The 17,883-nt window shown below is 44.0% G+C and overlaps 1 protein-coding gene across 1 annotated transcript in view; it reads left to right on the top strand.

The window, feature by feature from the left end:
- Positions 1 to 17,177: 17,177 nt before the first annotated feature.
- The window catches only part of ctnnbl1 (catenin, beta like 1), a 36,555-nt gene continuing 35,849 nt past the window's right edge, over positions 17,178 to 17,883 (top strand). The window contains exon 1 of the mRNA XM_029506679.1: positions 17,178 to 17,311. Coding sequence (XP_029362539.1) covers positions 17,282 to 17,311 — 30 coding nt within the window. The 5' untranslated portion in view covers positions 17,178 to 17,281. The remainder of the gene's footprint in view (positions 17,312 to 17,883) is intronic.

Raw genomic sequence — 17,883 nt, 5'->3', positions numbered from 1 at the left:
TGGATCTCGAAGTCGTACCCTTGGAGGGCCTCCAACCAGCGGGCCACCTGGCCTTCAGGATGCTTGAAGTTCAGAAGCCAGGTAAGTGAAGCGTGGTCTGTGCGGATGAGGAAGTGACTGCCATGCAGGTACGGGCGGAAGTGCCGCAGCGCCACGACCACCGCCAGCAGCTCACGTCGGGTGACGCAGTAGTTCTTCTCTGCCCGACTCAGGGCACGACTGAAGTAGGCCACTGCACGCTCTCCATCCCCTCCCTTCTGTGAGAGGACAGCCCCGATCCCCACATTGCTGGCATCAGTGTCCACGATGAAGGGCTGTTGGGGGTCAGGGTAGGCCAAGATCGGGGCTTCAGTGAGGGTCTCCTTGAGTCGGGTGAAAGCTGCAGCACAGGCATCGTCCCAGGCGAATGGTCGGCCCTTGTCGGTCAGGCGGTGGAGTGGGCTGGCGATGGTTGCAAAACTTCTGATGAAGCGGCGGTAATATGACGCCAGGCCCAGGAAGCTTCGCAGTTCACTGATGTTAGCTGGGGTTGGCCAGTCTCGGACGGCAGCCACCTTAGCTGGGTTGGTGGCTACACCATGAGCACTAACGATGTGGCCCAGGAACTCTGTCTCCCTTGTCAGCAGACGACACTTTGCCGGGTTCAGCCGCAGCCCTGCCTGTCGGATGGTAGTGAAGACCTCACACAGGTTAGACAAGGCCCTGTCAAAGTCATTGGCGTGTACTAGCAGGTCATCAAGGTACACGACACAGCGACTCCGGGGTACATCTGCCAGCACCCGCTCCATCAGCCGCTCAAAAGTAGCCGGTGCGTTGCAAAGCCCGAAAGGCATGACGCGGAACTGCCATAGCCCCTGTCCAATGGTGAAGGCAGTCTTTGGTCTTGCGTCAGGGGCCAGCTCCACCTGCCAGTAGCCACTGCGCAAGTCAAGTGAGCTGAACCAGCTGGACCCCAAGAGGTAGTCGAACGCATCGTCGATGCGTGGGAGCGGGTAAGAGTCCTTCCTTGTGATGGCATTAAGGAGTCGATAGTCCACACAGAAACGCCAGCTACCATCCTTCTTTCTCACCAAGACAACTGGGGCTGCCCATGGGCTGTCGGAGGGCTCAATTACTCCAGCAGCCAACATTTCACGGATCTTATCCTCTGCTACCTGCCGTTTAGCAAGACTCAACCGATGAGGGCGTAGACGGATGGGCTTGGCGGAGCCGGTGTCGATGGCATGCTGGACCAACCCTGTGTGCTTGCAGTCTTCGTCTCTCGCAGCGAAGATGTCCGTGTATTCCTCGAGGAGTTGTTTCAGCTCTTGGCATTGCTGTGGGTTTAGACCATCTTTGCTGCGTTGCCACAAGTCCTCTATGGCCTCCGTTGTCTCAGTAGAGGGAGGGGCAGCAGGCTCTGGACTAGAGGTTGGGGCAGGCTGTAACTGTGCAGGGACGCTGGTGGGTGTGTTGGCGGATGGTGAAACACCGCGGCTTGGTGTCTGCAGGGCAGCCACTGCTTGGCGACTGGCACGTCGATTACTGGGCTGCCTCTTCTTCCGCCGGCCAGACTGGAGTGTCAAGGTCTCTGTGCCAAGGGTGATGGTTGCCTTCGACACATTGACGAGGGCTTTCCAACGTTTCAACAAGTCCAGTCCAATAATACATGGGTCTTGGATGTTGGCGAGCCAGAACTTGTGCACCAGCACATGGCCCCCCGCCTGGACTGTCAGTCCCTTCTTTCCTCTCATGTCCGCTTTTTCTCCTGTCGCTGTCATCAGTTGGGTACTGGTTGGGGACCATGCCTTTGAAAGTGGACCAATGGTGTTTGGGAGGATGCCAGGTCGCACCAGGGAAATGGTAGACCCTGTGTCTACCAGGGCCCGGCAGGGTTGGCCATCAAGTTGGCAAATCAGGTACAGTCCTCTGGCGTGACCCAAGCAGCCGACCAGTGTATACCGGCCTCGGAGGGGGGTTGGAGACTGGAGTGGTGGCCCCCTCGCTAGACCACTCCGCTGTCGTTTCCCGCAGGTTGGTTGGCTCTGGTCTTTGGTGCTGGGGCTGGGCAGTTTCGAGCAAAATGGCCAGGCTCGTCACATCGGTAACAGCGGTCTTTTTGGCGAGGAGGACGGCGCATGGAGGGTGGAGGCCATCGCTGAGACTGTCGTGGTGAAGGCTGAACTTGGTAGACCTCTTCAGCATCCTCCTCTTCCTCATCGTAGTCGAGCATCCTGATGTGTGGTTGCGGTGTGGAAACCTTCTGCTGAGTAGACCGTGTAGAGAGCACCGCCTCGGCCCGTTCAGCTTCACAGAGAGCCTCACTGAGAACCTGGGGCATGGCAAGGCGGACATGCTGGCGCAACCTCTCTTGTGTGAGCCCCCGCAGGAACGCATGGAGGGCCAGCTCCTCTTGGGCAGCTGCGTGGAACTGTGGATAACCCCGTTGGGCATGCAGTTGCACATCTGCGGCGAAGGTGCCCAGGCTCTCTCCTTCTCGGCGGTGACGGCTGGCTAGTTGTTCCCTACTCTGGTCAGTAAAGAGTCTCTGCCCAAACCGCCTCTGTAGTGCCATGGTCAAGGCTTGAAGGTCTTGTTGCTCTGTTGGGGTGATGTCGAGGAGCACCTGCAGCGCCTTTCCCTCCAATGCCAGGGCCAGGTGGGTGGCAGCTTCTTTTCTGCTCCAGCCGCTGTGCCATGCTGCTAGTTGGACTTGAGAGAGGTATGGCTCCAGTGGTGTCACCCCATTGTACTTGGGAAGCTTGGCTGGTGTCTTAGGCATGGCTGCACGGTGCGACGGCTCGGGTGCGGTTACCAATGGTGGCAACTCATTGGCAGCAGTGGCAGCAGGCTGCAGGAATCCTTCTGCAGTAGCACCCCCAACCTCTACGGGGCGAAGGGGCCGAGGTGCACTGGAACCATCAGGTCGAGCTGGAAATTGTTCATCAGCAGATCTCATCTGTCGTCGTTCCAGGCTTTCCAAAAGCTTCATGTTCTGCTCCATGGCTTGCTCTAATTCTTCAATCTGTCTCTCCATTCTTCTTTTTATCATCCCACTTCTGACACCAATGTGGCGAGCTCACGTGGAAGAAGATAAACTGAGACTGCGATTTCTTCTTTGAACAATTCCTGTGCCCCTTACACCGCACGACTACAGGAAGTGCTATTTATTAACATCAAAGTCAACAACAACTCTATACATGAATACTGGCCAGAGGTAATTAAACACACCAGGAAACTCAGTCGTGGTGGCTACACTGATAATTAAAGTTAACATTAAACGTAACACTATGCAAAGCCATAGAACCTGGAAACTCACATAACACAATTAAACATTCACACAACATCACTAAAACATGGCTTTCATTACAAACATTAACAGTCCCATGAGCCTTTGCGCTACCCAGCTCAACTGTCCGATCAGAGTGAACACTCCCCCCTCTGATCGCTACAATATGAATATAATCTCGATAAAGACGCAACACTTACCATCAGGAAAATCATCAAAAGTCAGACACGCCAACTCACCCTCTAAAAGACCGCCTGTAAAAACAAGTCTTTTAAGAAAATATACACATCACAAAAAAAAACTTTTCAGAAACAATCAATTAACTGCGTTATCTTAAAATGACTTACCGTTGTTCATTTCTTTCTTCCGTCGGTCCGAGTGGTCAACTGATCACAACTTGTCAATCGATCGTTTTTGTCAATACACAGGCTGTGCTCACTGTGGCCCTCTGTGTGCTTCTTGGGTATTTAAACCCCTCCCTGTCACGTCGGTGTAACTCATCTGTGATTGACGGTGAATTGAGTGTTTTTTCCGGTAAACGCAGAGTCCAAGATTTTGTCCCTCCAGACACACCCTGATAGTTTTTTTTTACCCTTCATAGATAAACTAAACTTTTTACCATATGTAATAAACACAGCAGAGTCAGGGTCTTGTCCTTTCTTGGAATGAGAAGATGGACTAGTTCTTTGTAAGGTTTGCATAAAGAGAGAAACATAACCTTCAGATTAGTCTAAAAATGACTCTTATTTAACACACTCTATCTTGTAATGTGAAGACAGATTCATCAGACTTTTCACTCTAACTTTTTTTTGTTTTAGAAAGTTCTGCCTAAAGAGAAACACTAATTTCAGATTATTTAACACACTGTCTATCTTGTAATGTGAGGACGGAGTCCCTTAACCTTTCATTCACACTGTTTTTTACGATATGTAATAAACACGTTAGAGTCCCTCCAGACTCACCCTGATAGTTTTTTAACCCTTCATATATAAACAAAACTTTTCACCGAGTGTAATAAACACATCAGAGTCAGGGTCTTGTCCTTTCTTGGAATGAGAAGATGTGGGTGAAAACCTACCTCCTCTCCAGTCAACCCTGAGTAGAGAGAGAGAAACAAACGAGAAACAAATCGTCCTCTCCTTTCATTACAACAGAGGTTTGAACAACGGACGAAAATTACAAAAGACCCTAGTAAGTAACCCCTTCACAGGGAGAAAACACAACTTTCACATGATTTAAAACAATAATTTAAAACCATTGTTTTGTACTCCCTCTTTGTAGAGAGAGAAACACTCTGTGAATATAATCCTTTTTTTAAATACATACTCAATCTGCTCCTTTCACTCTAGCAAAACACTTCCTCCCTCTTACCCCGTCAACCTGGAAATGAATTTGCCGCCATTATGCTCGTCCCCGCCCTCGAATGATCTGACTGGCTGTGACCTCATCGCCAGGGGCGTGGTAACACCAGGGGAGTGGTTACGAGCAGGAAACGCTCTCATTGGTCGAGAGGGTCAAAAGTTCAACTAAGATCAAAGGACCTGTCAAGTTTGACAAGAAGGTGTACATATTACTCTCTACTGTCCGTTGTAAATTCTATCTCAGCCAAACTATCTTGTAGAAAAATGGTTCGAACAGCTGTGAAGTCCTCTTCTTGTGGGGGAATCAGTTCGGCATGTTTGCAGTCTCTTATATTATCAGAATATCTTATTTCTTATATGAACCTTTATGTCCTTGTGGGTATGGATGCATTCCAGAGCGGCAATTTACGTCCGTTGCCTGATAATGTTATCAGGTCAACCTGAGTGGAAGGTCAGAGAAGGGGTACCTCTCTGCAGGGTTAGGCAGGTTTATGCTGATTTGTGGCACTGACTGCAATCTATTATTTTGAGAAAGCAGGGTCTTTAGATGTCAGGTTCAGATAAGGGTCCAGGATGACACTTAGCAGAGATCTGAGAAATCTCTGTTGGAGGCAATATTCTCTTTGACGTTTGAGGGGTGAGGGGGTATTGGAATATCCACCCCCTCTTTCTTCGGAGCTCACAACACTAGTTAAGAGAAATAGTGACTGCCATTTTCCATGCTTTGCCCAGGAATAAAGAGATGGCCACCCTCCATTTTAGCATTCTATCCCTATCCCTTATTCTATCCCTTATGAGTTGCTTTACTTTGACGTTTGAGGGGTGAGGGGGCTATTGGAATATCCACCCCCTCTTTCTTCGGAGCTCACAACACTAGTTAAGAGAAATAGTGACTGCCATTTTCCATGCTTTGCCCAGGAATAAAGAGATGGCCACCCTCCATTTTAGCATTCTATCCCTTATGAGTTGCTTTACTTGGTTCTACTTAGAGCTGACCTAACCACAATTTCTAGCAACCCACTTAACATCTGACAGCTTCCCTAAATGTGATAAATTACACCGGTGGAGCAGAAATAACACAGGAAACTTTTCTTTTATCAAACGGCTCTCCCCAAAAATGTTTTCCCCAAAAACCTTTAGAGGTAGTAAACAAAATCCATTTGGTCTAGTCCACTGTCACTGGTCTGTCCATCCATCCATCCATCCATCCATTTATAGAGAGATAGATAGATGGGGCATTTATGGGCTGCTCAGAGAAGCAGGACTGGACTCAGAGGGACATTCTGCCATCCAACGTGGTCCAGCTATGATCCGTCAAGGTCAGCTGCCACCCTTCATATTTCTGTAATATTTTGCCCTAAATACAGAAAAAAGTCTTGTCCTCCTGGACTTGGTTTGTTCTGTTATTTACAGCTGTGAGCCACTGACCAATACGTCAGCCACCACCCTGGTATTGGTTGCCAAGTGATAGCCTCATAAAGCGGTGATGGCTGGGGTAATGCTACCTGGCATTCTGTTCAATGATTTAATCGGCTCACCCAGTTCACCATAAATCATCATCAGACCCAGTTAAAGGAGATTCAAGGACAAACAGCAACAGAACTGTTGACTTCTGTCTCCCCCTCTGTATTAAAGCCAGAATGCAGTCCCTGGTATGAAGGTTTTCACTTTGGTGTGGAGACATTTATTTAATATTGCTAAAATGTATCGATGCATTCTTGGGCACCTGATGTTGGTGCAGCACATAAATAGAGTTAGGAGTAGTTACAGCCAGTAGGACATAAACAAAACCAACAGTCTCACTGCTGTTTTTATGTTTCCTCACACAATTTTTTTTAGACGCTTTAAACCACAGCCAAGGCTGTAATTTGTGGCACAACATCCTGCTAACTATTAATGACTTTTCTTACAAAACTTTATCTTGGTTAATGCACTGGAAATCCCTGTCACTCCCTCCAGCAGCCTCCATCTGACTCTAAATAGCTCCTGCACTCAGATATCATATTATTTATGAAACGGGACCATAGGAACAAATGGGACAGGCTGGACTTTAGCTGTGATCTATAATTAAACTCCAGCCAAACACCATTTTGGCTGGTAACTTACTGAGTGGGAGTATATGAAACAGGTGTCTGATTACATTGGTTTTTTAACATCCATCAAATCTCAAGTTAACCAGAGTTACATGTCACAGCAGCTCATTTTAAAAATACTGATTAGAATGAGCCCAGAGGTCAACTGTGACTAATTCATGAATAAAAATTTTATCGTCTTGCAAGAATTTCATCATGTCCAACATTCAGATTTGGTTCTTCTCCTCTTGATGGTGAAAATGCTGATCCACTGTTCAGACACTGTGATATTTTCACTTTTCCACCACTGAAATCTTGTGTCTGTGTGAGTCCAGTCCAGACCAGCAGCTTGTGTGGACTCACTGGATATTAATTGATCTGGCCTTAATCTGTGTATTACTATGCCATCTGTTTTCTGTGCTGTTTGTTAGGGAATATTAGTAAATTTAACTTTGAGAACATAGAAACCTCATGTGTATCTCCAAGACAGAGGCTTCTGTCTCCCCCTTAAGAGCAGGACAGATGGCTACTGTGTCAACTAAGCTGTTTGAGTGTAGGAAGCGACACACACCTACAGGCACATGTGCACAAACCCACTTGCAGTCAGACTTGAACCAGGGGTCTTATCAGGTTGCCCCAGCTGTGTTGCCAGACGTTGGCTTCCAATTTCCATCTGTCTCCAGGACTTAAACTGGAGCCGTTTAAAATTAGATTTAAGATCAATCATTTTCCGGCCTGAATGAGGCCCATTGTCAGAGGCTGGCAGTGGCAATACCACACCCTCCGTCCGTCTGCCTCTCCTCAACACACTATCACGCAGGCTGAAGATGGAGGGATGAATGAGGAAAAGGGAAACAAGGGAAGAAATCAGGTGAATCAGGAAGGGAGAAGGAAGGAAGGATAGATGGGCAAAGAACAATGAGTAAAGCTGGAGGGGAAAAGTCAATAGAAAAAGAAAGTGAAGAAGGAGAAGAGAAGGAAGAGGAGGTGGTGATTAAATAAAGCGATACAGAAGAGTAAGTGAAGGAAGGGGAGAACATATATTTACAAGATGTTGATGCTCAACATGTTAAACTCAACATCAGTGATGAAATGACCAGATCTGTGTTTAGCTCATGTTGAGTGAACGCAGGTTCAGACAGAGTTTAACACAGTTACTGTGAGTTATGATGCAGATGACAGAGATTATTCTGTAGCTTCTTAACACATGTCATTTATATGACTTATTTGCATGGTAATTGTACTTTTATGCTACGTTTCCCTTTATGCAGTGTCTCAGCTGCGCAAAAGCAGCAAAGTGATTTGCATACTAAGAGGTTACATGATGGCTAATGGCAGGAGGAGGAGGGATACGTTAAAGTGGTGAGATAATGTAACCATGAACATTTCAGCTCTTTCAGGTGCTGATATGTCATTTATCTGTCTGACAATAATGTAATATGAGACATAAATTTTTTTTTTTACCTGTTCTATTATGCTGCCGTGTCCCCTCAACCAAAGATAACAAGGCATCCAGATGAAAAGACCACCAGGAGAAAGTAGGTAAAACTGTACAAAACCTAAACAAGAAGGATTTTCTTTCACTGGAGGTTTGGGATGAGGGATCTGATCAACAACATATGGAAAGTTTGTGAGCTGAAACCATCTTGTAGTTGAGGAGGTGTGAGTGTTTTCGTGTCAGTCTGCACTCAAAGAGTAAAGTGTAGCCTAAATAAATCATGTTAGCCCCAGGTCAGGCCATGACTCTCATTAAAATGTGAAGGAGGACAAAAAGATAATTATCTTCCTGTTCAACATGGTTTTAATAACATTCCTGCACCATCATCTGCTTGGACTGTCTGACAGTATTTTCTCCGACTTCACCCATCAGCTTCACTTCCTGCAGCAGCAGCATCTGGTCGACAAACGCACAGCAGCGACTGCTCATCATAAACTATTTATAATAATTTATCATCAGCAGGAATATAGTGAAAGAGAATGAAAGTTTTCATGTTTCTTTACACATTGTTTTGGATGCACATGTATATAAATATAGTGATTATTACTCCAAATTAATCAAAGAGTTTGTGTGGGCCATTTTAGTCACTGATCTGTTGTACGAACCTGCGTGGTCCTGTGCTCATCACGCAGTGCATCTTCATATGGAACACACAATAAAGTCTTTCCAAGCATGATGTTTGTAAAACCATCTATTCACCATATGACAGTAATGGCCTTACAACTTTAAGGTCCACTCATTGGTCTGTTTCTGCCTCCATCAGCATCCTAATTGTGTTTGTGAGGCCTTGCTGAATGCAGGAAACATTGATTTTTACATCCCTGCTCCTGGCAATATTCATAGCGTCATCAGTCTTCACACACACAATATTTCTGAGTGAATACAGTAATTAATAAATTCTTCTTTTTATTGATTTTTAAACATTTGATCAGCATTATGATGAATCATTTCCCCTCCAGGAGTGGATATTCAGTTTTTCTTCAGTTAATCTTTCTTAAGTGATTTCTCCTTGCTGCTCATGTTAGTTCAGTCTCCATCACTTTGAATATTTAGAAAAAACACAAGAAACTTGTGCGACAAAAAAATGGACCAGACTCAGTGATTACCTTCTTAGCAACAAACTTTCGCCTTGCTCTATGTTCCCTACAGATAATATCCAACTAGGTCAGTGAGCAATGATAGCTATCATGTCTTTAGGTTCATCAGGTGGGAACCTCCTTTCACCGGTGTTTCGTCTAGTTAGGCCCACAACACCTCCAGAAGGCTAGACCATGAACACTGGCGTCCCAGAGTCACCCCCTAATGCCAGCCATCACCACTCCTCACACAAAGACATATCTCAAACAGCACGACTGTCAACTACTCTGACTTCTCACCAACTGCACCAGTGAAAGCAGTTGGGGATACAGACCCTGGTTCGAGTAGGGGGGAGAAATAGAAGAGGCGGAGATAAAAGTAGAAATGGGATACAGACCCTGGTTTGGGTAGGGGGCATGAAAGTATAGAGTGTGCAGGAGGTGGAGGCAATACAAGCTACACTAGCGGATTCAGCAACTAAACTCACCTGAAGAATCCTATACTCCAACAAAACCGACACACCAACCCAGGCCAACTCACCTGGACTAACCACATGGTGTCAAAGAGGCTCAAACAGGCCACACCCTCCACTTAAATACACTTCCCCTTCCTGGATTTCTTCGTCTGCTTCTCCCTAGAGTCTGTCTATCTTAAGAGCTCCCCCTGCTGGGCCCCCAGCTACTATTACTTCTTCTAACCCAAATCCACTGACTGGATCTTACTGCCTCATCTGACATTTCCTTCATTATTTTCCTCACCCTCTGTCCCCTTCCTCCTAACTCCTTCAACAAAGCAACAGCAGCTCTTGCTACAAACCCTCTACATCCTACTTCCACTGGACAAATCCTAACCTTCCATCCTCGCTGCTCAGCATCAAATCAAATCAAATCAGATTTATTTGTATAGCGCCAAATCATAACAAAGTTACATCAAGGCACTTTACATATAGAGCAGGTCTAGACCAAACTCTTTATACATTTATTTAAAGAGACCCAACAGATCCCCCGATGAGCAAGCACTTGGCAACAGTGGCAAGGAAAAACTTCCTTTAAGAGGCAGAAACCTCAAGCAGAACCAGGCTCAGGGGGGGCGGCCATCTGCCTCGACCGGTTGGGTTGAGAGTGGGAGAGAGAGAGAGAGAGAGGCATTGGGGGGGGGGGGGGGTGTAGGCAGGAACATGTTGTTGCATGAAGTTCATGGAGTTGAGCTGTAATACAGAATTCATGCTATATGGGACCAGCAGGTGTTGAAGGAACATGGGATGGAGATGAGTCACCACCTGCAGGATGAGGACAGGGAGAGAGAGGAGAGAAACTGGGAGAGACAGAGACTTTGGCAGAACATGGTTAGTAAATGCAGTATAAATGCTTAGAACTGGGTGAAACTGTTTTTTTTTGTTTTTTTTTTTAAGAAGGATGGTTTTTATCAGCGAATGCAAGGAGGGAGTTAGAGAGAAAGAGGGAGAGGGGGAGAGAGGGTGAAAGGGAGAGACAGAGAGAGAGAGAGAGAGAGAGAGAGAGAGAGAGAGAAGCTCAGTCCTTCCCCCAGCAGCCTAGGCCTATAGCAGCATACCTAAAGAGTAGAGGACTTTTTAACTGTACGCTCTGTCATACAGGAAAGTTTTAAGCCTGGTCTTGAAAGTTACTAAAGAGTCCGCCCCCCGGACCGATGCTGGGAGTTGGTTCCATAGAAGAGGAGCCTGATAACTGAACGATCTGCCTCCAGATTTACTCTTGGAGACTCTAGGAACCACAAGTAAACCTCCATCTAGAGAGCGGAGTGGCCTGCTAGGACAGTAAGGAACTATGAGCTCTCTGAGATACGATGGAGCTTGGCCATTAAGAGCTTTATACGTTAGGATAAGGATTTTGAATTCTACTCTATATTTTACTGGCAGCCAATGAAGAGCAGCCAACACGGGAGAGATGTGATCTCTTTTCCTAGTTCCTGTTAATATTCGTGCAGCAGCGTTCTGAATTAACTGAAGGCCTTTTAGAGATTTGTTTGGACATCCAGATAGTAATGAGTTACAGTAGTCCAGCCTAGAAGTTACAAATGCATGGACTAGTTTTTCTGCATCATCCTGAGAAAGGATGTTTCTGATTTTCCTAATTCTCAGGTGGAAGAAAGCTGCCCGACTAACTTGTTTTATGTGAGGGACAAAGGACATGTCCTGGTCAAAAATTACTCCAAGGTTTCTTACAGTGGAGCTGGAGGCCAAAGTAATGCCGTCCAAACTGATGAGATGATTAGATAGTATTTTTCTGAGGTGCTTAGGACCGAGTACAATAACTTCTGTTTTGTCAGAGTTGAGAAGTAAAAAATTTCCAGTCATCCAGACTTTTATGTCTTCAAGACATGCCTGCAGTCTGACTATCTGACTGACTTCATTTGGCTTCATTGATAGGTACAGCTGAGTATCATCTGCGTAGCAGTGGAAATTGATGCTGTGTTTCCTGATAATGTTGCCTAGAGGAAGCAGATAAAGCGTAAAGAGGATTGGTCCAAGTACCGAACCCTGCGGAACTCCATGACTGACTACAGTACATGAGGAGGAGCTGTTGTTTACATGAACAAACTGATGTCTATCTGATGAGTAGGATTTGAACCACTTTAGTGCAGTTCCTTTAATTCCAATTTCATGTTCCAGTCTCTGTAGTAAAATATTATGATCTATGGTGTCGAATGCAGCACTAAGATCTAGAAGGAGAAGTATGGAGGCTGATCCATTGTCTGAGGCCATTAGAATGTCATTGGAGACTTTAACCAGCGCTGTTTCTGTGATATCATGGGCTCTAAATCCTGATTGAAACTGTTCAAACAAACTGTTCCCATCCAGATGGTCGTGTAGTTGTTTTGCTATAGCTTTATCAGTGATTTTAGAAATAAATGGAAGGTTCGATATGGGTCTATAGTTTGCAACAACATCTGGATCAAGATTAGGCTTTTTAAGCTGGGGTTTGATGACTGCGGTCTTAAGTACCTGAGGTACATAAACCAGAAAGAAAGTCAGATTAATCAAATCTAGAATGAACGGCTCAATTAAATAAAAGATCTCTTTAAAGAGGCTAGTTGGTACTGCGTCTAATAGACAGGTTGACGGTCTGGATGATGAAACTATAGAAGCTAGCTCTGAGAGATTCAGAGGTGAGATTGATTCCAGATCTAGATGGAGTTGCTGTATTCAGTAGGAGATTTTTATCTAATGTAGGCAAGAGCTGATAAATTTGTTCTCTGATCGTGAGAATTTTATCTGTAAAAAAGTTAATAAAATCATTACTGCTTAGAGCTAAGGGGATCACTGGTTCAACTGAGCTATGGCTCTCTGTCAGCCTGGCTACAGTGCAGATATGATTGAAGAAGTGAGTGGGTTCATTCACATGCTGGGAAAAGCCAATTGAGTCTAGCAGGGAAGGAAACCCAGAACTAAGGCTGTCGCTTTCTACATCAACACATATATTGAAATATCCCAGTATAATGATTTTATCTGTAATGAGTACTAACTCTGATATAAACTCAGAAAACTCTGATAGGACTTCTGAGTGTGGACCAGGTGGACGGTATACTGTAACTAACAGAACTGGTTTTTCACCTTTTCAGTCTGAGTGGGAAAGACTAAGAGTGACGCTTTCAAAAGACCTGCAGTCAGATTTTGATCTCGGGTTGATTAATAGGCTTGACTGAAATATTGCAGCAACCCCCCTCCTTGACCTGTGGTACGAGGGATATGAACGTTAACATGAGTTGGGGGTGTAGCTTCATTAATGCTAATACAAAATAAATCAATACGATGATCAGCTATGAGATCATTTACTAGTTGTGATTTTGATGATGATGATCGAATGTTCAACAGTCCACATTTGGTCACAGTGTTATTTGAGACTTACTTTGTGGCTGTTTTAATTTCAGTTAGGTTATTGTTTTTAGCTCCTCTTCTGTTTAGTTTGGGTTTATTAAGTTTTCTAAATTTAGGTGGTCGGGGGACAGACACAGTTTCTATAGAGCTAAACATAGACAGAGACTCTATTCTATTCTCGGCAGGTGAACACTCTGACTGAGGCGCAGAGGAGCGTGTTAAACTGCCGCTCTGCCTCCTGGTCTCGACTCAGGATTGTCAGATAAAGCAATTGTATCACATGGTACTTTTTTTTTTTTAACCTCACACTTGAAATCATGGGTTTTGGCATTAAATATTGACAGGAAGGGCTTCATGTTGAGCAGGTGCTGGAGCTCTGGGCAGGTTTTTGCGACTTTTTGGATATAGGGCCAATATTTACAAGTCATACCTATGCAAAAAAATGTGACTTGCCTACTGGCCAGCTTGTCTTGCAGGTACAGGGGATATGCAAATATTTCTCCACTGTACATATTTAAAGCACGGAGAAACACTCCATGCCGACACACCACCAGTTCAAGCCCCTCCTCATCCACCTTGCTGGTGGACCTTTGGGAGGTCTCTCTGGCTGCGGACCTCTCCTCTCCATAAACACCCTGCAGAGACCTACAGTAAAGAGAATGGTTGATGCAAATGGTCCACAGATTCAGCTAAACTAAATCAATAGATGGTTAATCACCTTCAGTCTTACATGTTTCGTTGTTTTGTGAATGTAGTCAACGGAGTTCTTCACATTTCCATCCTTGGAAGATTCAAACATGACCTGTTCCTCAGATCTTAATAGCAAGAGTGCACAGAAGTTTACAATATTTCACAGTTTAAGGTTACTTGGTATATGTGGGACAATTTGGAGTACCTTGCTGTATTTTTGAAACGGTAATGCTTACGGTTTCCATCTACTGATACAGCAAGCATATTAGGGGTGCATGCAGGACAGGTGAAGGGCTCCTCTTTGCAGATGTTGTTCACCTCATATTGGACAACTGTCCATTCAAAAAAACCTTTTTGAAAGCTGTCTGCTGAGACCTTCCCAGCCTATTTTAAAACTGGGAAAATAACTTTTAATAATGTTCAAAACAGTGTTTCTATCCACAATACAAAGAGATGAAGGTGAATTAATGCACAATATAAAGAGATGAACAATGCTGTGGGATAAATACCTTAAATACTCACACGTCCAAATCAGACAGTTCGTCGATCCAGCATTTTTAAAAATGCCTGGCAGCAAAGTCCTGCTGCTGCCATCTTCATTTTTTTCAAATGAATAAAAGATGCCTATTGAATACATTGTGGCAAAGTGAGGGGTGGCAGGCCAGTATTCGTTTCTGATAAGGTTGTCAAGTCCAGCACTCCAAGTAGATTGACACATTTTACAACCCAATTCAGGCATGCTGAGATCATATCGTCCTAGAAAAATTAAAAACACATCCACTGTGATGTAAAAATGAAAAACTTTATAAGGGTTAGGCTTTTTGTACAATGTGGCACACATTACTCAATAGTGCTGTAGATTTCATAATATAAAATAATATTATGTATATGCCTTTCAAGAAGCCCAAGGACACTGGACTGAAACAGATACAAATATATATTTTTAAGCTTCTTTAAAAACAGGACAAAATCGAAGTTCTAATCCTCACCATTCATTGTGTATCAAGCAACAGCCTTTCTTGGTTTGACCGTTAATGACCCTGGTGGACAACCTCATATTTTGACAGGCATCTCGAGAGGAACAAGCTACTCTGAAAAAGTTCATACATATGAAATACTATCATGGGACATTTAACATCGCAATGACACAATTTTTTCTGGTAATTTGTTGGAACCACTTTATGAATCTGAGGCTTTATAAGAAAAAAAATCGAAATAAAAAAAAAAAAAAGACAAAATGGTCAAGTCTATTCATTTGAATGAGAAGATGTTTCCAAACTTTTGGCCTGTTACTGTACATTACTGAAAATGTTGCCAAGGGGTGGCTAGTGGCGTATTGAGTTGAGCAGCCGCCCCCATGTAGAGGCCATGGTCCCCCTGCAAGCGGCCCAAATAGGGGAGCCTTTTCTTGCTTGTCATTCCCCCTCTCTCAGCCTTCCCATTTCCTGTCTCTCTCTACTGTGTTTGCTAGCAAAGGCATAAAAAGCCAAATAAAATATAAACGCCAACTCAGACTGGCATGGAGTATTTACATAAATTCAAGATTAAACAATAGAGATAAGAAGCAATTGCTTAAATAATCAAACTAGTAAACTTAACAACAGAAATACATTATGTGGACTGTAGTTTCTGTATACTCAGAAGTCACAACTTACCACAATGGGAAAAGAGCCTTATCCACAACAACAGTTGTTGGAGGCAATGGCTGAAAGAGTCCAGCTGTAATTGCATCTCTGTTATGGAGGATATGTCTGATGTGCATGTCGACGTCACATTTAGGACAGAAGAAGGGCCGTGGTCAACACTCACGACAATGGACAGCAGCTGGATTGCTCCCACACTGTTGTTGTGCGGCCACATATTCTTGTGAAACAATGGTACTCACAAGACGTGGTCTCTCTGCCCTCCAGCTCTCTGACAAGACACTTTTTCGTGTGCTCCAGTCTTTGGAAGCCTGAAGAGGTGCTCTTGATACTTGATCTTGAGTCTGCATGTGACGGTAAGGGACACTGACTTTTTGTCAGTCTGTTCGTCAGCCTGTTGACGCATTGGGAGTGAGAATGTGTTGGACTAATAAAATCACATTAAAACTCCTACTTTTTGAAGTACAAACAAATATTTTGTGAACTCTTGTGGAGTGGAAACTGAGGTGGTTCCAAATAGCTAGATGTATACATGAATAACAAATTGGCCAGGTCCCTTAACCCAGATGCCCCTTCCTACTACAAGGGGCATAGCTGCCTCTTCTCCTTGAGGAAGATTAAATCTTTAAACTTCTGTAGTAAGTAGTAAATTGCCTCAGTTGTTTTATCAGTCTGTGGCAGCAAGCGTTCTGTTTTATGCTGCAGTCTGCTGGGGAGGAAGTGTTGGAAGAAAGCAGGCAAGGAGGCTGGATAAACTTGTTAAGAAGGATGGCTCTGTGATTGGAGTAATGATGGACTCTCCTTGATAAGTGGTGCAGATAAACACAATGAGGATGGTGGAGGCCATCCTGAAAAACACAGATCACCCACTTTATATCACCCTGATGGACCAAAGAAGCAACAGTGATGGATGGCTCTTCTCTAGTCGTTGCAGGACAAAGAGATATACAAGCCCTTTCTTACCCAAATATTTTTTTATATGATTTTTTTATGTAAATATTAGCATTTTTGCTCAATAGCTTCCAGGTCATGTGATCAATTGACGAAATCAGTGAGGGATGATAGTACTCCACTGGCTGCTTGAGATAAGTCTCCTGGTTTTCCATTTCAGATGTGTAAATGTGTGTATATATATATATATATATATACCTGTGTTGGAAGATATTGATACTTTTTGTCACTGTCTGCTTTTATTGCCTTTAAACACAGTAGTAAATATCCCACTTTTTCATTTTGGAGACAGGAAGTTGGAACACGCTGTAGCAGTCTTCTGTCTCCCTGTGCTTAATGTAAAATCTACAGTACGGGTGCACTTGAAATGTTGGAGTGGCTGGCTCGGACTCGCACTGCGTGGAACACAAGAAGTTTAACTAATTTCACCGCGGTCAAAACCCACACGGTTATTTTGCGTGTGGTATGTAATCTGTTGACGACGCAATAAAACATCCGTCGGTTAAAAATTAATTAATACTCTGAGTAATAATGAAATTTTATAAATTAAATAAAAAGTCATTCTATTAAAAAGTATGATATCGTGAAAATAATCATCATGATATATAATTATAATAAAAAAACCCAATAAGTATATATTAAAGAATCATTAAACATATTTCATACGCTGGTGAAATAAAGCGTTTTAGTGGTAACGTAAATATAGTCGACGGTACATTGCTACGACAAGTATCAGGACCGTTTTACGGCAGGTATGCATTTGTGGTAGGAAGCTCGTCGTTAGCTGCGTGGCTGACTGTTCGCTTGCATTTTGTTCCTCAACTTGAAGGACTGGGCTGCCGGTGGACGCTCGTGACCTGAACATATGGATGTTGGGGAGCTCCTGAATTATCAAGTACGGATCCATGCCTGGATTAGTGGGGATTCCAGTATGACTAACATTAGTTCATCTCAGCTATTGGGTTCATTCCATAGCATTGCTAACAGTCACTTCTTCACGTTAGCGTGCGGATTTAATTTCTTCTCGTCATTTAATTTCTCGATTTCCTGCCAGTGAATAGTGAACTACTTGAACGATTTTAATCAATTTAATTACTTTAAAGAGTGAAGACCTCAGCTCTAGTCCCAGTTTAAAGTGACGTTAGCAATTAGCATGCAAGCTGTACGTAGCTACAGTGAATGGGCATGAATTTACAATTGCTGTAGGTGTTACTTTCTTAACTACTTTTATTTTCAAACGTTGATACAAACACTTGCCTACATTTATAAAATGACTCTGGCTCTTGTTTTTCCAGCCTTCACTAAAGAATCTGATTTATTCACTCCATATGAATACCTGCACCATCTCAAAACGCCAGATTTTAGTAAAATCTTACCCTTTTACGGAGCGTAACAGTCATAAGAGCAGTGGTGCAGCAGTGATATTCTGGATCATAAGTCATATTGTCCAGGCTGAAAAGACATGAG

Source organism: Echeneis naucrates, chromosome 7, assembly GCF_900963305.1.
Source record: "Echeneis naucrates chromosome 7, fEcheNa1.1, whole genome shotgun sequence".
NCBI lineage: Eukaryota > Metazoa > Chordata > Actinopteri > Carangiformes > Echeneidae > Echeneis > Echeneis naucrates.
This window is presented reverse-complemented; position numbering and strand designations above follow the sequence as displayed.